The sequence below is a fragment of the Halichoerus grypus genome, chromosome 8, assembly GCF_964656455.1.
Source record: "Halichoerus grypus chromosome 8, mHalGry1.hap1.1, whole genome shotgun sequence".
Taxonomy (NCBI): domain Eukaryota; kingdom Metazoa; phylum Chordata; class Mammalia; order Carnivora; family Phocidae; genus Halichoerus; species Halichoerus grypus.
The window spans coordinates 114,102,676-114,122,382 of record NC_135719.1 but is presented as its reverse complement, the minus strand read 5'-3'; the positions used below and the strand labels follow the sequence as shown (position 1 = coordinate 114,122,382).

The following is a 19,707-nucleotide window of genomic DNA, read 5'->3' as shown; positions in this document are numbered from 1 at the left end:
GTATTCCAGCTCCCCTCTTCTGGATGGTTCTGTGCCTCAGGGGAGTGTCCTCACAAGTAAGTCCTCTGCCTCTCTTCACGTCTATATGAAATGTTTGGACATCCACACACAAAGCACTTGAAAGTTCACAATCTGGGGGGGGGCGGTTGGTAAAGGTGATCACGGGAAGGGCTAGGGTAGGAAAGTAACAATGGGCTGGGAGTTCTGTTGGGTAAGACGCCGGTGCCCATCCTGTTTAATCACTCACTTTCTGTGGAACAGGGGACAAGAACACCCCCTCATCCCCACTTCAGGGGACTCACTGACATTATTACACCATACAAAGCCACAAGGTCCTTACCATCTATGACTCTATGGTATGCTACATAAATGGGTATCCAAACAGTTTCTACAGATAATAATACCTTCCATTTTAAAAGGTAGGAAGGAATTCAGAAAGCATTTTGTTTTGAAGGGAAAAAAAAAAGGCAACCAAAATATCCAGCAGACACCAATTCCAGGAACAGGGCTGACCTTATGTTCCTAAGAAAAGAGTATCAGGAAATCTCAGGAAGCCAAGTAGGGATGGCCCACCATGCTGAGAGTGGTTCAGGGAGCGGATGTGAGAGGCTGGCTTGGAGATCTTGGACCTTCCTGTCTTGGTGGGAAAGGGCGGCCCCAGCCCACAGAAAGGGATCCCACAGGGCAGCAGGGGAGCAGCTCAGGGCAGAGCTCACCATTGACGGCTCTCTTCTTCACTGCTCTTTGTTTAAAAATCCTTCTTTGGGGTACACTTAGTTACTCAACTTTGGGTTGAGAAATACGTCTTGGGAAGGTACGAACACTGTTTATGGATGTTGAAGAATGAATATGCTAAAACCGCTGATAAATTTTATCTCTTAGCATAAAAATGACCAGGGTTATGTCGGCTCCCAGTCCGGGACCTTGGGACTCTTACCAGCAATCAAAAAGGCATAGTTGGATCCAGACCCATTGTTACTGAAACATTTCATAATAAATTCAAAACTAAAGTGGAAAAAAAAAAAAAAAAGATGTAGCTGGATCAGCCAGAGAGCTGGTATGTGGCTCACATTATTTCTTCTTTTTCTATGATTGTATTGTTAAACCATTTTGTTTCATTAAATGAAGGCTGAGTTCACTTTTTCTACACAGTCTGTAATGTGTGTGTATACATATATACATTATACACACACAGGCACATATGTATACACACACACTTTGTATAAAATGGATTCATATGTTAATTTTAAAATTTGCTATTGGGGCACCTGGGTGGCTCAGTTGATTGAGTGTCCAACTCTTGATTTCAGCTCAGATCATCATCTCGGGGTCATGAGATCAAGCCCCACACTGGGCTCCACACTGGGCATGGAGCCTGCTTGAGATTTGCTCTCTCCCTCTCTCCCCCAGCTCTCTCCGACCCCCGCTGCCTCTCCCTCTCTCTCTCAAAAAAAAAAAAAAAAAAAAATCCCAGATATTTCATCTGCAAATGCTTCCGTCTAATCTACAATATCTCTTTATAAATATTCAGAATGATCACTTAAACATGAAAAAACATTTTGTCCCTCATACTTGCTTGAAGTCCTCCAATGACTCATCTTGGCACTCCTTCACATGGCCTCCAGTGTCCTTCATGCTCAGCCTCAACTCCTCTAACCCCCACGGCCCTATACCTTTGCTCATTACAGTCCTGCCACACTGCCAGAGAGTTACTCAAACTCACTCTTTCTCAAGATCTTTGTGTACTTCTTAAACCTAACTTGCCTTCAGCCTTTGGGTTCAGCTTAAATGTCATTTCCTCAGGATGGCCTCACTTGATGACCTAGATTAGGTTTGGTCTATCTCTTATATCTTCTCAAAGCACCTTAGACCTTTTTTAAAAATCGAATTCTAAGTTAACGATAACGTTATTTTATTTAACGTCAATTGTAAGGTAACATAGTTATTTGTATGATTTCTTTTTTCTTATCTGTTTTCTTCCCCATCCCAGCTGGACTTAAATTCCTTGAAGGCAAAGATAATATCTGGCATGGTCCTCTCTGCAACCCCAGCCCCTTGCTAGTACCTGAGCCTAGCAGACCCATGGCTGCTATGCATATATTCATGGACTCATTCCTGGTAAGTGAGTAGGCAGATCCGTATCTTTTTGGTTATTTACATCCCACATACATGTCTTTAGCTTCTGGAAAAATGCAATATAGTTCTCTCTGGAATAAAAATGGGACCCAGCTTCATGTACAATTTAGCACTTAATAATCTTGATGATGTTGGTGGATCTTGTTCAAGGAGAGGATGATGATAATGACACGTTCAGTATGTTATGAAATTACTACTCATAACTCAACAATACTAATAAATTACTCCTGTATTGCAACTTTACAAATGCTTTCATGTGTACTCCCTCATTTGAAGTGGGTACTATTGGTGTCCTCATCCCTGCTTTGCAGAGGTAGGCTGAAGAGCAATGGCAGGAGTGGAAGGAGGTCCCCTGACTCAGACTAGTGTGTGCTTCTTCCATGCTACCATGTGAGGTTGGTTCACCTCTCTGGGTCTCAGCTTCATCTATCAACCAGGGATTCAGACCAAGTGCTTTTGAAAGATTTTCTATCTTGGCAATTCTCTGTGTTTTTAATCGTCACCAAGCTCTATGAAATGAAGGGTGATGACAAGTGATTATAATACAAAACTTAGCATGCAGGACCTCCTGACAATTTTTAGGACCATGCAGGACACCATCCAATGGAGTCAACATTCAACGTTAGGAACTCTTGAAGTCACCAAGCTCCCAGAATCTTAGGGGGTCACAAAATCCTGGAAAAGGGCTTGAAGTCTATATTTTTAAAGAAAGAAATGCACTTTATCTTGAACTGGAATTGCACAACAAAATGAAGTCTTGTTCAGAGTCCTTAAAAATGTCTCCACTTACATAACTTCTAACACAGATTCCCCAAGCCCTCAGTTATCTGGCCTAGGACTATTTGTTCCTACTTAGCTAGTACTACTCAAAAGTTACTGCAGGCATCAGTTTCTGGGTAGTTCACACTGTAAAACCATTGGCCTATTTCGCCACAAGTAAAACTAGTAGCCACATTTTAGATTTAGATGTTTATACAACCTGAAGTCGTTCCTTCCTAATCTCCCCACTGAATCCTCTTCCACGGTCACTCTGTGAACCTTGCTGGGCCCTAAGCCCCATCCTCCAACCTCCTTTTATTCTTCAGCCTCTATCCTAGTCAGGTCTGTGCCCATTAACCATTTTTAAGTGTATAGCGCAGTAGCATTAAGTACATTCACACTGTTGTGCAACCATCACCACCATCCATCTCCAGAACCTTTTACATCCTTCAAAACTGAAACCCCACACCCCTTAAACACTAATTCCCTACACCCCTACCCCTAGTCCCTGGCAAGCACCATTTTGCTTTTTGTCTCTATAAGTTTGACTTTCTAGGTCATTCTAGGTACTTCATTAAAAGTGGAATCATACATTTGTCCTTTGGGGTTTGGCTTTTTTCATTAGGCATGCCTTCAAAGTTCATCCATGTTGTAACATACATCAAAATTTTCTTCCTTTTTAAGGCTGAATAATCGTCCATTGTATGCATATACCACATTTTGTTTATCCATTCATCTGTCGAAGAACACCTGGATTGTTTCCACCTTTCAGATATTGTGAATAATGCTGCTGTGAAGATTGGTGTACAAATATCTGTTCAAGTCCCTGCTTTCAATTCTTCTGGTGATACATCCAGAAATGGAATTGCTAGACCATGTGGTAATTTTATGTTTAATGTTTTGAGAAACTGCCTGCCATCTTGTTTTCCATAGTGGCTGCACCATTTTACATTCCCATGAAAACTGCACAAGACTTCTAATTTGTTTGTTTAAACTAATGTGCTGAATGGCCTTTGGTGAGTCACAATTTCTCTGAGCCTCAGTTTCCTTATCTATAAAATGAGGGGATTGGAATGGACAGTCTTTAAGGTTTCTTCTAGCAATAGAAAATTAATTAAATCTAATTAATTTTCTAATTAATTAGACTTAGTCTAGTCTAATTAAATTAGTCTAATTAAATCAAGTTGCAATTAAAACCAAAAAGCAGTCCGAAAGGTTTATAAGCGTGACTTGATACCTTAAACCTTCTTCCTAATACAATAATCATTTTTCAAAGGAAAGCACAAAGAGTCTAAAATCATTTCATAGACGCAGATGTCACTGATGATGGTAGTGGCCACCTCCTGAGCATCTCCTCTGCTGAACACTGTTCCAAGTATCCCACACACACTATCTCATGCCCCAGTTGTACAGGTAAGGAAACTGAGGCATGGCAAAATTACACTATGTGCCCAAGAGAACACAGCCAGTGAGTGAAAGAGCCGAGATTTGCCTGTGGACAGCTCTGCTGTGGGGACGGGTTCTTCACCACCAGACCCAGATGAAGCATTTCTTCCTCAGTGTTTCTCCTCAAGTCCTGACTGTTCTTAACTGTTTTCTTTCTTTTCCTTGATCATACTTCCATTTAAATGTCTCAGCCCTTAGCAAAGAATAGCTGAATTTCCTCCACTATGGCATTTAAGGTTTTTTATTTTTAGGCATAGAGGCTGAAATGTACAAAGCTGTCCCAGAAATCCTCTGGGTGAATGCTTTTTAGTAATTTCATCTGATACCTTTGCAAGTGTTTTTCAGAAAATCACTTTTAAGGGACGCTCCTTGAAGGAAGAAGAAATAGAATCCTTATGGTGTTCTGGATAATAATCTTATGACGTGGATTTTATTACCTTGATTTTGTAAGCAAAGACACTGAGATTCAGAGAGGTGTGGTAGCTAACCCAGGTCACCAAGTCAAAACAGAATAGAGCTGGGAGGTAAGCCTGTCACCAAGTGAAGCCCACACTCCTTCCTACGGGGAGACACCCCACCAAGAACATAGAATGCCACTTAGGAAAATCACTGCAAGGTCAATGACATATCACAATCTCAGGTGCTGTCTCTATTCAGTTGAGCAACTGGTGTCTGAAAGAAAAATAAAGGAAAGCGAAGAGGTTCACAGCTTCCCAGGAGCAAATCTGCAAGGAGAGGGAAAAACTCAGTCTCCAATGAAGATTAGATTCTCTTTGGGCACCAGAGGCTCTGTTTTCTCTTAGAACAAAGATTGCGGAGGGAGGATATTACTGGATAACAAATATTCTAGTTACCAAAAAAACCAAAAAAACAAAATACATATATATATATATATATCAAAGATATAGTTTAGAGTAATTAGACTTACCTGGTTAAGAAGAAACCATCTTAATAGTTCCATATGGTTCTTCATCTTGCTTAGTACCAATTCTAGGTTTTATAGGGATTGGGTGAGGGGGAGTAAGATCTAGGTCCCAGATTTAGTTGGGAAAAACTCTCTCAAGAGGATTCTGAAATACTAGAATAAAGTTAAGGACTTCTAAAATTTTGAAGAAAAAAATTAAGAGAAGCACATGTGAGTGATGTCCTACTCAAACGATAAGGGGACCTCAAGATTTCCACTGGATTCAGACAAAAGTTAGGAGATATTTATCAGAGAAATGATGATCTGGATTGTTAACCCTACACAGAGAACATTACAGTTTCTTGAGGCACAGACTGATAATTTTATTTCCTACCCTTCACCGTACTAAGCATAATGACATTTATATACCAAGCCAACGATGCACATTTCTTTATAGTTCAAACTAGTATTTTCATTTGAATTATAAACTCTGAGGTCTTTCTTTTAAGTATTAAAAATGCTAAATAGGCTACAGCAATTGAATTAAATATGTGCACCATGAAAAACAATGAATAGAACGACGGTGGCGGTTGTCAGCCACAGGGGGTTAGCATGCCTGAAGAGCCAGATTATGGACCACAGTACTGGAAAAGTAATAATGCAACATAAGCCCGATTCTGTAGCATGATTAGGTTGTGTTAAAGTAGCTTAGGTCATCAGAGTTGGCTGGGGCCAACCTAGGTGAGTACAGTTCCCTTCCAGAAGTTAAGACACTTCAGGGCACGAATCCACAGAGACAAGCCCTCCTCCATCTTTTATTCATGAAGTCATAAAAGCCACAGTCTTTGTTTCCTCAGTCTAAAACTTCTACCAATGATACAAATCAGTTGTTCTTGTGAAAACATGCTAGGTAGGAGACATTTGGTAGAATCCAAAGTGACTTCACTTTTGTTTCTATAAGAGATTAGTGTTTCCTCAATATCAGGAGAATACTGGCACCTAACCTTGAGAATCAAGTTACCAATTACAATTCACTTTGGCAATATTTGCCTGAGAAGTATTTCTATGATTATTTCACTTTTAGTGATAAGGAGAATTCTCAGGGACAGTCATGCCTTCAGCCCCAGTACACGGTGACCGGCATATAAAATGTTCTTGAAATGGCACGGATTATATCACTGAAGATTTCTAAAGAGAGATAAGTCTCCCAACAAGATAGCCAATATTTCCCAAATTAGTTTTCTGTCTCAAATCACTGGAAAGGGTATAACTTAAGGAAAGTAATTCTTATCCCCTAGAAACTATCTGACAGAGAATGGATTGTCCTGATTTTTCCTACTTGAAGAATTGACCTTTTATCCATCTTTATTCCCCTATGCATCTAGTAGGCGATAATACATGCTTTGTGAATTCAACTAACGTGGTTATAGGAATGACACAGATCACGTGTGCTTTTTTATTTTCAACATAAAGGCATCAAATTCATGTTTCCTCCTCACTTCAAAATAAGGCTTCCAGCATGGTACCTTAAATGTACACGAGAAAGACTTTTCATGATACATTAACCTCACTGCACATGAATCCTGGGCCTGGCACCTCACTTATTATTCATTAGGATAATGTGGACCCAAAAGGGATCTGCAGAAGTTTAGAAAACCTCTCCTGGCCTCGCCCAGCACTAAGGGAAAGACCCCTTCATCCCAGAAACACAGTCAATACCCAAACAAAGCAGGAATGGCATTCACCTGACCCAACCTGCTGGCGTGTCCTGACTGTTTAAAGGGGGTGCATTACTTCACCTACGCTAGAGCCAAAGTGCTAGAAATACTTGATATTTGGCAAACAACGTTATCAACGGCTCACAGTTGGCCCAGAAAGAACTATTGCATAACCAGAGGAAAACATTCTGGTTCTTTGATTCTGCAGATTAAAACATATACTGCAGTTAGCACTGGGAGCTTACCAGTGCGAGGTGTTGGAAGAACACAAAGAAGTACACAGCCAGCTGGTTTGCAGTAGGCCGGAAGCTGGCTGGGTAAACCAAACTTACAGATTTCAGGATCCCTGTGGCATCTTCATGGAGCCATGTAGGGTAGACCACTTCATCATTCAGGATGGCCTCAAAGAGGTCATCTTCGTTCTCCGCCTCGAAGGGTGCGTGACCACAGAGCATCTCGTAGAGCAACACGCCCATCGCCCACCAATCTACTGCGGGTCCATAGAGCATTTCCTGGAGGATCTGTGCAGAGGGGGCCAAGGTGAGAACATCTGATCAATGAATGTGTCCTGAATGACTAGGGAAAATGATGGATTAGGAAAGAGGTTTCATTTCATCTCTAGAGAGTGGTCTGTTTTCTCTGTGGTTCAACTCAGAGGACCTTTCATCCAGGTGATCAAACATTTATGGCCTGTTTCGCCCAAGGTAATGGCATGTGCAGATCCAAAACAGAAAGGGTTTGGGCATGGTGTCCCTGTAGAGGGAGGAGGAGATTGGGCTCACTCACTTGCATGGGAAAGACTGAGGAACTTTTCTCTACTTCTGCTAAATGGGGCTGGGATCAAAGCACTGAGTAAAGACAAAGAGGAAAATAAATAGCTGGGAGTAGAGCACACTTTGTCCTCATTCAGGGCAAATGCCTAAAGCAATGGCAAGGTTTACACAAAAATTTTTTAACTCAAATTGTTATTTATAGGAACCAAGGACATTTTCAGGCATCATTCACCCAATGAGGCATCAGGGAGTGTGGAGGTGTCAGCTTTCAACGCGCCCATAAAGCTCAGTGCACCAAAACAGCCTGTGACATTAATGCTCGGGATTGCCCAAGCGGCACTCACCTCTGGAGCAATATAGTCTGGTGTGCCACAGAAGGTTGCCGTGGTGACTCCATTACAGATCCCCTCCTTGCACATCCCAAAGTCTGCCAGCTTACAGTGGCCCTCATGGTCCAACAGTACGTTGTCCAATTTGAGATCTCTGGAAGAAAGAGCAAGCAACATGCATAGGACAGCCAGGCCCCAAACCCTGATGGGCTGGCTCGTGGGGTGGCTGAGGAGACCACACCAAGCAAGTTTCCTGCATATACCTCCAAGGTAACAAACTTCTTTGGGTTATCTTGGAAAAAGCTTTAGGTCAACTCAAAATTTGCCTCATGGTTCCTAGATAATGGTCCCTTGTGAATAGGCTAACCACATACAACCCCCGAGGCCCGATGGTACCCCCTCCCGGGGGCATCTCCACAGTCGCTGTAGGACTGACCTTCTGGAGCCTCACCCCCACCGTGGGCTGTGGCGGGGCCCTCATGGCTCTGTGTGCCTAGCCCTGCTCTGGGAATCCAGTTCTGTTGGCCTGGCGTGACGGAAAGACTTGGTGTCTGTCCAGCCCGAGATCACGTGTCAGCTCAGAGGAGGCAGGTGATGCCAGCGCGGGCGGGACCCGTTTCCAAGCTGTGCTCTGGGAGCTCATGAATTGCTACAGCCTGACCACACAGGTCGCATAGAGAGCGGTCACCGGAGACACCCAGGAATGAAAACAAAGTCCTGTCTTCTAGGAATCCCTGATAAGTGAGGTGAAAACAGAGGAGTTTTCCTGGCACACATCAGTGGGAACGCAGAGCAGGCCTCCTCTCGGCTTGCGTGCCCCTGGCAGCAGTCTCCCTGGGAGTAAGCAAAGGTGTGCTGGGTCTCTGAGCGCCCACTTCAGAAAAGCAAGCCTTTTGCACTCGAAACCAAACCCGGCCTCGTTCCCCTTCTCCATACAAAATCCCACTTTGCAACAAGCAACCGTTTTCAGGGGGCTGGGATCTGTGGAAATGGTTTCCTTCCACCACAGCCCCCACACAATCTAAGCAAGACCTATTTAGCCCACGTGAAGGAGGACTCACGAGATGCAGGGTGGCGGGTGGGATGACTATGATCATGGCCTCGGGAGGGAGGCCACTGCCAGGAGCATGGTCTTTCTCAGCCATTCTTCCAGGAATGGTCACAGACCCTCTGCCCTATTAGCGCCTGGTTGTCTGGCTTCTCTGGGACAGATGGCACACATCAGACGTGTTCAGGGTTAGAGATTACAGTCTGCCGCCCCAGGAGAGAGCATGACCGTGGGGGATCTGAGTAAGCCTGGGGGCGGCCTCTGTCAGCACCATGTTCTAGCCCAGCCAGCCAGGCCCGTGTGGACCTGCGCCCAGAGCCTGCTCTCTCACATTGCCAAACAAGGGTACTGGGTCTCTGAATTCTCCTAAAGCTGTTAGCTTGCTACGGACTCGTAAAGGATTTTCTCTGGTAACAGAAAACAAGTGCTAACAGAAACCTACAACGGTCTCAAGAACTGACCTGTGATTGCTCAAGAGAGTTTGTGACTAACAGCCCAAGTAAGAGGTTTAATTGGATATTACTCAGTTGCTGTCATGGGTAGCAGGAATTGTTCCGGGAGAGACAAGTGCTTGCGATCAGTTTTGTAAGCCACCCAGCACCATGCCCTCTGCACAGAGAAGTCCGGGGACACAGCCTCACTGCCTGGAAGACAGACTGAGCAGTATAGGGGGCTCGACTCATCCCCGTCATAGGATGCCCAAGGCCACACTTCAATCCTGATGTTTCAGACTCATTTTCGGCATTCCTCAGGACTGTATAAGGCCCGAGGGAAATGCCATTGTTGGTTTCATACCAGGTGCTAATTAACAGACAAAACTCCCAAATTGGGATCCCAAGGGGGTTCAATTAAGAGCATAATATAATCCCAGGCTATCAGTTCTACCCTTGGTCCAAATGTCTCGCACCTTCTCTCTAAGTTCTGACCCGATATCCCTGGATAGTCAACGTTGCCCCCAGAGTACCCAGTTCATGCCTCAATGATGGTACACCCTGCACTGTATTCCGGAAGGCTCTGTCTGTGTACCTGTCTTCCCCTTAGCTGGAGCTAAGCCTTCCTCCTCCCTCACTCCAGCTTGGGCCTGGCAGAAGGTGCTGCCCCAAGAGATAAACAGAAGCATTTCAGACAGACATCAGTGAGCTGCCCTAGCCAACCCAGAGCCTGTCTTATTTTTAGGGAAAGAAAGGAAGCTTCATAAACCGCACTGGGATCCTTGTTCCAAAGTAATTACACTTAAAAAAGGGATGTGCTTTTCCCCTTAGAGATGGATTCCAGAGGGAAAAGAAGAATCCTGAAATATAAGCTCAAATTCTTTGCTTTGGTGATGCTGGTGAAGGGAAACTACTTTCGGAAAGGCAGTTATGGACCCAATCATGATACTTTTCCTCGGCTTGCAGCCAGACGAAAGAGTGAAACATTGACGGGGTTGGTCAAATAGATCCAAAGGTTAAAGATTCATTCATGGCCACCATCAGCTTCCATTCTAAGGGTAATCATTATTTTTACTTAAAAAAAAAAAAATGCAAAAGCAAAAAAGTCATCCTATGACTCCTGACTTTGAAATAGGCAGAGGTCAGTTTTTGGCTTTGCAGTAGTTCCCCAGCCTTCAATGCCAACATGTAACTCAACAGCCAAACTTAACAAGGCTACACAATGAAGATTACAAGTTCATACAGGGCAGAGGCTCAGATTCCAAAATGCCAAATACACAATTACGGGCTCATCATTCATTAGCACATTGAGCCCCCGTATTTCATAGCTATAACTTTTGTCATACAAGCACAGAAGGGTAGAAAGAGTTATTTTATACATTGTTGTTGCCGGGTAATCAGGGTTACTTAAAATGCCCACAGTGGTTTCACTGAGAAGCATCCCAAGTGGTTGAGGACAAAGGAAATTCAGAAATTCTATTTATTTTGTTTCCACAGTGAGCTATTCCGAGAGTCATAAAACAGAATAACATGAGTCTTTCTGCTTAGATCGCTGGAATCAGTGACTCCTCCAAAAGAAATAAAGGAAGGTGAGTTGAGAAGAATGACTCTAAGAGGCTATTCAGTAACTATTTTTAATGTATTTGAAAATTTTTTTTATCATGGAAAATTTCAAATCTATACAAACGTACAGAGAATATAACAACTCCCATGGTGCTCACAGACCATAAGCGACTATCAATGCATGCCCAGTTTTGTTTGTGTATACCTTCACTCCCTACCGGAGCCATCCTTTTTCAGATTTTGAAGCAAATCCAAGACATAAAATCATCTCATCTGTAAATATTTTAATATCTGAATCTAAGAGACAACAATTCTTCAATAAAATATAACTTTTGATATTGGTTATTATAAAGCATACAGTCAATATACTATTACAAGTATACGGCTTTCTGTCTGCTCGTTTGGGTATGTGCGTGCACAGCTAACGTACGCTGCATGTTCACCAGATGCTAAGTGCTTTAACCATATTACTTTATCCTCATAACAACCCTCTGAACTAGGATCTGCTGCAACATTATTTAGTTACCCAGGGGTAAATCCAGGACTCAAACTCAGTTCTGCTCACCTCCCCCCAAAGCATGGGCTCATAACCCACTGCCGCAGGCAAACACTCTTTTATACACTGGTATTGCACTGCTGGCTAATCCTCCCAGGAGATTATTTCCTGACACTTCCCCAACTGAAACAAGAACCATCTGAGAATCAGTAAGTATCTCAAGACTGAAGAATGACAAAGGGACATTTTTGTGCACATCACTATGAAGTGCATAATCAAAATTTTACCCAAAAAATTTTTTTTGGCTTTGGTTTTTAGTTTGTGCAAGGAGAGGGAATTCAGTGGATGTTACCCAACCTTTGTATGGGAATAGGGGCGTGCACAGCAAATGTGTCTCTACTGGTCAAATATTCTGAAGATAATTCACTGCTGTCTTCTAAGGAGAAGAGGCTGATGGGTGGGTAAGGGTGAAGAGGTGGCTGAAAAGAATGAATTTAATATTGTGATCACAATTTCACAACAAAACCATTTAGGGCTAGCTTGTATTTTGAATGTCTGGGTTTATAATAAACTTGCAATTTTTTTCAAGGCAAGACTGATTGTGTTAAATTGGTAAAAGAATGTTGAGGGGCGCCTGGGTGGCTCAGTCAGTTAAGCATCTGACTCTTAATTTCAGCTCAAGTCACGATCTCAGGGTTGTGAGATCTCACCCCACGGGCTTCGACCAGCTCCGACTGGCTCTGCTCTGGGCATGGAGCCTGCTTAAGATTCTCTCTCTCCCTCGTGTTCCCACATGTACTCTCTTAAAAAAAAAAAAAATGGTGAAAAGTCACTGAAACAGCAAAAGTCTAATATCTGATTTTATCAGCAACTAGATAGACATGCCATTCATGTATTACTTAACACAAGATATTCAGCCATTCGCCCACCGCACAAATCTCAGAGGACCATCTCTGAGCCAAACAATACTCAAGGGGCCCAGAGTCCTGAAGGCGACAGGAGATAGCAGGAGCCTGATATGGTAGGGACCAGTCAAAATTGCAGTCTTGGGCCCAAGAAGAAAGAGAAACCATCAAAAGGTCATACACAGGAGATGGATAGCATTAACTTGTGATTTTACAATGAGCCTCCAGCTACAATGTGGACAACAGGTTAGAGGGGGAGGAGGGAACTTGAGGAAAGTAGCTGGGAAGCTACTGAAGTGTTCAGAAAACAAATGGTGGGGCAGTAAGGCAAAGGGAATTGGATGGTCCGAGAATGACTAGGCGGGAAAAGTAACGGGATGCAGTAATGGAAGGATATAGACAGTAAAAGGGAAGAAGGCGTGAGCATGTTCTGGCTCACAGAATTTATTTTGGACATATTGAGCTATTTTTTAGACATCCAAGTGGAGACATTTAAAGGCAGCTGAATATACATGGCTAGAAGTCAGAGGAAAGGCTGGGTCGGAGCTGTAGGACTGAGAGTCATTAGCTGGGCATGGATGAGTTCACCTGGGGAGAGGGAACAGAATGAGAAGGGTATCCTGAGGATAAGATCTCTGGTCTTTTTCACACCGGGACCACAAATACTGGTGATAAATTAGAGCCCGAGTGGGTAGCACCATTGAGTGCCCAGGGAAGCAAGGATCCAACTCCTCTGCCTCCAAGTGGGCCATCCCTAGTCTTGTCAAGGCTTAATAGGGTTAGAAAACATTAACCTTTTACATTCAAAATCATCTAATGGACTCTTTCTAGGTTTAACCCTCAAACCCTGCTACGTGATGTGATGCCTTTGTAAGTGTAAACTGCAGTATTCTGTTTTATAAAAATGTTCGTTGCCACATCTTACGTAACAGCAAAAATTTGGAAATAAGCCAAATTATTTATTAATAGGGGAATGGCCAAACAGATTATGGTATATACATGACAGAATTTTATGGAAGCTGCTAAAACTTTATAAAGGACTAAAAATGTAGGGACATTTTTATGACAGAAAATTTATTTTTTGAAAATTATTTCTTTTGTGATTATAGGAGTAATATTTTTACTACATAAAATACTGAAAAAATCATGGGGAAAATGATGACAGTCTCACAGTCTTCAAATCTTTTTTTCTTAATGCTACACTTATATTATGAAATAACTTGCTTTTCTTACCTAACAAATATTTTGGACATATTTCTATATCCTATAGATCTTCCTCCTTCTCTGTAATGGTTATCTAAGATTCCATTAGAAAGGTGTATCATAATTTAACTAGTCCCCTCTCCATGAACATTTAGATGGCTTTTAATTTTTTACAACCTCAAACCAGAGAGTAATGAACATTATTTGCACACTTATAGGAAGGTTTACTTCGGATAGATTTTTTAGAAGTAGAAATGCTGTGTCAAAGGATATAAATGTTTATAATTTAAACAGATGTTGAGCAATTGCTGAAAAAGTTTGCACCAATTTATACTCCCACCAATAGTGCACAAGAGCATCCACTTGGCTTCCTAATTCAAGTTAGACATCATCATCCTTAAGTCCTTGCCAATTTGCTAGGGAAAATGATCTCATTGTTTTAACTTCATTTCTTGATTATTAGTGAGATTAAGCTTTTAAAAAGTATATATTTAATGACCATTTGTATTTCTTCTGTCTGTTGCCTATTCACATGTTTTAGCTATTTTAAAATTTGAGTTATCTTTCTGATTATTTTTTAGAAGCTCATTACATATTATGGATAGTAGTGGTTTATTACATAGATTGCAAATATTATTGCCCAATTTGTTTTTAAGTTTTATTTATGGTAACTTTCATATTTTTATACAGTCAAATCTTTCAATTTTTCCTTTATGGCTGCTGGATTTCATGACTTATTTACAGGCTGATACAATTATAAGTGGAAAAGCAGGATACAAAATTATATTTTCAATATTCTCTTAATTATGGTTGTTAGGAAGGTAGAGGGAAGGAAGCAAAACCGGAGGGAATGAGAGATGGAAAGCTAAGAGGGAAGGTTAAAAGTCTATTTCTGGGTGATATGTTTATAAATAGCTTTTGTTTGCTTTGTGTTTTCTAAATTTCTTATGGGAATTACATATTATTTGATAACCTGGAAGAAGTCATTAAAATATATGTTTACATGTTTTGGCTTTAATCCTTTTCTTTGGTTTCTGTACCATTTATGGCCATAATTCCCAAGGGAGATGTGTAGGGAATATAATCCACTGGTAGAGATGGAAAGGATTTCACCAATACCAGGCTGCAAGGGCATGTTGAAAAAAAAAAACAACTTACTTGCACAGAACCTGAACATTTGTGGGCTCAGAATTCCGAACCTGTTGCCACAAGCTCATTGTTCACTCCTGAAGTTACCTGAAGTGTCTACCAAATACATAATTGCTGTGGATGGCACTGATTTTTCAACTGCCCCATGATGTGTCCCTGTATTCTTAACCAACTTAAGCATGAAAATGAGGCCCCTGCTAAAAAAAAAAGGGGGGGGGCGCGCCTGGGTGGCTCAGTCATTAAGCGTCTGCCTTCGGCTCAGGTCATGATCCCAGGGTTCTGGGATCGAGCCCCGCATCGGGCTCCCTGCTCCGCGGGAAGCCTGCTTCTCCCTCTCCCACTCCCCCTGCTTATGTTCCCTCTCTCGCTGTGTCTCTCTCTGTCAAATAAATAAATAAAATCTTTTAAAAACTTTTTTTTAAAAAAGCAACCCATTCGTAATTATTAAATGAAGTCCCCATGCCATTTCTCTTCACAAAGTGACATTTTATCTGGTTTTGTGGGGCTGATCTATTGGAACAAATGAGGAATATGTGAAACATGAACACTCATTCTGAGGCTGAATGTAAAATAACTCATTTTCTAATGAATAAAGTCCATAAGACAATTTCCAACCCTGAAAGTATTACCAACTCTTCTCTGAGGCTCCCCCTATCCTTTTCTAGTTCTCCCAACAGCTACTTAAGTTGGGAAATGATCATAAAAATGACGCTGTACAAGTCTGGCTATTACACTCCCTTTAAAACAGGGCCAGGGACTCACAAACAAATCGCCCCAGGCCAGGTGTTGGTTTCCATCCAGGTCTGGTGTTGGATGCACTCAATATACAGGCAGCGTGTTTCCACCTTCACCACTGTGCATATACAGGACCAATTTAACTTGAGCAAAGGGACCGACAGATTTCCCCTTGCCTTGTCTTATGGTTGGAAAAAAAATGTACAAAGAAGACACTCATTGCCTCTCTGGACAAATGTAGGAGGCAATGAGTTTGATGAACGTCCACAGTGTGCAGCTCATATGTCTCATTAGGGACCATCAAGTAAGTGAGCCATCAAGTTGACAGTTGAGCCTTCTCCCTCAAGTTTTTCATTCGAAGCACCCCCCCCCCCGCCACTCCCAGGAGGGTTGAAATTCCCTAGCTGAAGTGGCACAAATTTATTTAGTAGCTCCCTACAGTACTTTTATTTTATGGTTGCCAAGAAAACCTCGCTCACGGACTCTCCTTGCCAAAATGCCTCCTCCATGATACCTGTCTGCATTCAGCGTGCAGATGCCCTCTGTGAGGAAAAGCAGGCAGGTGGGATGGAGGGCTTCAGACAAAGACACCAAGGAGATGACAGACCCTTGGTGGTTAGGGGTCTCCTGCCCAGTGGGCCTCAGTCTGACAACACAGAAAGGGTGCTGGAGCAAAGGATACACTTGCACTTGATAGTCTAGGGGGGATAAGGTGGTCAACACGTTGAATTCTGCTTAATTCCTCAGGCTTCCCCAGTGCAGGGAGCTGGGTGCAGCTGACCCATGCAAAACCACTTTGCTTTCCGGCCACAGAAATCCAACAAAGAAATGGATCAGAGTGTCACAGGATTCTGAGAGGCTGCAAGCTAGGGATGGGATAGGTATGGAGGAGCTCCCTGCTGGCTGCTTGCAGGGCATGTTCAGGAAGATGAAGGAATGATTTCCAGTGAGGAGGAATCAGAACACGGGTCCTTCTTAACCCACATGATCTTAATGATAATTGGGGCAGCTGTGGAGTGGAGACGGGCAGGGAAGATGGAACCTGCTAGGTTTATGGTACACATGGCAGCAATACCAACAGAGAGGCCACAGAATGAAACTCTGTTCAACCTTAGAGGTCACACAGCACTAGGTAAATAACTGTCAGCCATTGTTGTCACCATTACGACTGTCAGTCAGTGGGTAAGTGTTGTGGCTGTCATCCTCAGAAAGATTAGCCAGACAACCGAGGTATCGATGCAAATACACAGACTGACAAGTGAAGGGACAGTAAGACTTCTTAGCCTGTCTAGCTGTGGCCGGTGCCCTCTAAGGAAACCCAGGGCCCTTCTGACTTGGGGGCACTAGACTGTCAACAGTGAGGCTGGTGCCCTGAAGGCATTCTGTTGAGAAGAAACAGTAGCATCTGAGAGGCGACATGGACACTGCGGGGGGAGGTGGGGTGATGAGGAATGCTTTACAACAGGAAGGAGTGCAGTTTATAGCACCCACCTCAGGAAGTGATAGTCAGGCTGTTTTTGGCAACTGGCCAACCACGAAACTCTGCCAACGTTAGTAACGCCTTGCGTAATATCAAAGGGGAGGGGAGACAGACTTCCGACTTGAACCAGAACTTACGGCCACATCAGCAGGTCTCATTTGATTACCTGCTCTCTCCATCAGAGATTAAACCTGAGCTATTTAAACGGAAGTCTGAAAAACCCAAGAGAATACCTATGGTTTCAGAACCACTCCCCGGTCCTTGGAATTAAATAAGACCCTCATATTTTATTTTTTAATTTATGTTGTTATTATTTATTACTTTTTTTTTTTTTTTTAAGAACCTCACATTTTAGTTCTGGGTTATAGTTGGTATTGCTGTGTTCTCTAATTGTGTTTTGCATAAAGCCTTGTTTTCTCCAATGTGATCACAACCTCCAAGGGTAGGCCTGGAATATTTCTGAGGTCATTTCCAGAGTACCGATCACAGGCTGGACATATGACAGCAACACACATCTGAGTCCCTTTCCAGGGATTTACTGATCTCCTCCTAATGCTGGGCATATCACAGCAAAATGTGCAGAAGACACTGAATTTATCCCTAAGAAACTCCCTTTGGAAGAACTCACTGCTACTTCCTGAGCACCTACCCCTTCTATCCCTAGCACTTAGTCTTACAACCAGGTTTCCCAAAACATCCATTCTGTTGAGTAATCCATTTGAGTAAATGTGGAGACATCATCCAAAGATTATTTCCAATTTCATGTAGTAGTATTCTTAATAAAAGTAATCTCTTAGATGCATAAGTAAAAGTCATTATAACTTCCTAACATCTTAAAAGTAAACAATTCACGAATTAGGGAAAATTCTTTTTTAGCCTGTGTGTCTTAATTAGCTTAGAAAGTTATCAACAAACCTCTAAGCAAAAGTTGCTGATGAAGAGACCTTTTGAGAGACTAACATTGTTGTTGCCTAAATGCTGGACTAGTCTTGACCTGATAAATAATGGTTACTAGTTTGGTCAATTTTTCAGCACCTTAGTTGCTCTGTTAAAACATTAAGGTCGTAAGGTGCTAGACTTTAGTCACTAACCCTGGATTTCACTCCATGAGTGACCTGTGTGGCAACATTTTATGTCCATATGTATATTACAGAGGCATTTAAAGATCTTTTGCAAGTATAAGGTTTCATATACCAATAACAGTGGGGTATATTTTCCATTTCCTAAAGAACTGGAGTCCATGCTGATGATCTTATCTGGTAATAAATCCGAGTGACCAATTCTGGGGACACAGCAAATTCAGACTAGTAGCCAAGCATGGAGTCCTCACACACATGGCTAGATCGAGACCAAGGGCAAATTCACACCTGTGCTCTTACGGAGCAACATAGCTCCCATCTGCCTCCCTCATTCTGCTTCCTTCCCTAACCCCCACATGACCTTGGAGAGGTTATTCAACCCACCTCTGTCTGATTCCAAAAGGCAGTATAGTGTAGGGTTAAGGGTATAGATTCTGGAGCCAGGCTGCCTGGGTTGGAGTCTCGGCCCTGCTATTTACTAGTTGCATGATCTTGGGCAAGGTACTTAACCATTCTATACTTGTTTCCTCATCATGAAATGCAGATAATGGTTCCTGCATCATGAGAACTGAGTTACTGAATGTGAATTATTTAGAACAGTGCCTGGATGCATTAAGTACTAGAGAGACCTTAACTATTATTTCCTCATCAGCAAAAAAAGATAACATGTACATGGCCCATTCCTTAAGATTTTTATAAGAATCAAAACAGAGAGAGAGTATACACAAACTTTGAAAATACTAAATAACATTGGCAGCTTTTGAGTTTGGGGCAGGTAGGTCTATTATATTATAAAGTGACACATCTGGCTTATAAACTGCTCTGTGGGTAATAGAGCAAGGAGCCAAAGTAGGATGTTCATATAGTGCCGGGGCCCAGCACTGGCAGTGAGCAAAATGACTCAAATACTAGTTAAGCTCCATCAGCCACCATACCTTTGTCTACTTTACCCATCTTTGCTAGGACCAAATACTGAAGCATTAACATAGAGGAATTAAGCATTCATCTATTGATGGACACCTGGGTTGCTTCCATATCTTGGAAATTATAAATAATGCTGCAATAGACATAGGGGTGCATATATCTTTTTGAATTACTGTTTTAATTTTCTTTGGGTAAATACCCAATAGTGAAATTACTGGATGCTTTGGCAATTTTTTGAGGAATGTAAGAAAACAAACAAAGGGAGAAAGACAAACAAACAAACAAAAAAAAACAGATTCTTAATTACAGAGAACAAACTAGTGGTTGCCCGATAGGAGGCGGGTGGGAGGGATGGGTGAAGTTGATAAAGGGGATTAGGAGTACACTTATCTTGATAAGCACTGAGAAATGCATAGAATTGTTGAATTATTATATTGCACACTGAAATATAATACTGTATGTTGATTATACTCAAATTAAAAATAAAAAAGATATAGGAATGAAGATCTCTGTTCACTATCAGCAGCCCTGCTCAGTGTAATGAGAAAAGGTTGGTTCAAGTTGAGGTTCATCCAGTTTCATCCCAGTCTGTCAAATGTACAAATGACCCATTCTTCTAAGCGGAATAA

The 19,707-nt window shown here is 42.2% G+C and overlaps 1 protein-coding gene and 1 long non-coding RNA gene across 2 annotated transcripts in view; one reads left to right on the top strand and one right to left on the bottom strand.

Moving 5' to 3' along the window:
- The window catches only part of PRKCH (protein kinase C eta), a 219,263-nt gene that overhangs the window by 20,735 nt on the left and 178,821 nt on the right, over positions 1-19,707 (bottom strand). The window contains exons 11-12 of the mRNA XM_078053787.1: positions 8,081-8,219; positions 7,296-7,484 (exon numbers count right to left, since the gene is read on the bottom strand). Of these exons, the coding sequence (XP_077909913.1) occupies positions 7,296-7,484; positions 8,081-8,219 (328 nt within the window). The remainder of the gene's footprint in view (positions 1-7,295; positions 7,485-8,080; positions 8,220-19,707) is intronic.
- On the top strand, positions 7,440-12,196 carry LOC118519995 (uncharacterized). Its single transcript, XR_004909467.2, has 3 exons — positions 7,440-7,503; positions 7,939-8,335; positions 11,042-12,196. It is a non-coding gene; the product is annotated as an uncharacterized LOC118519995 (long non-coding RNA).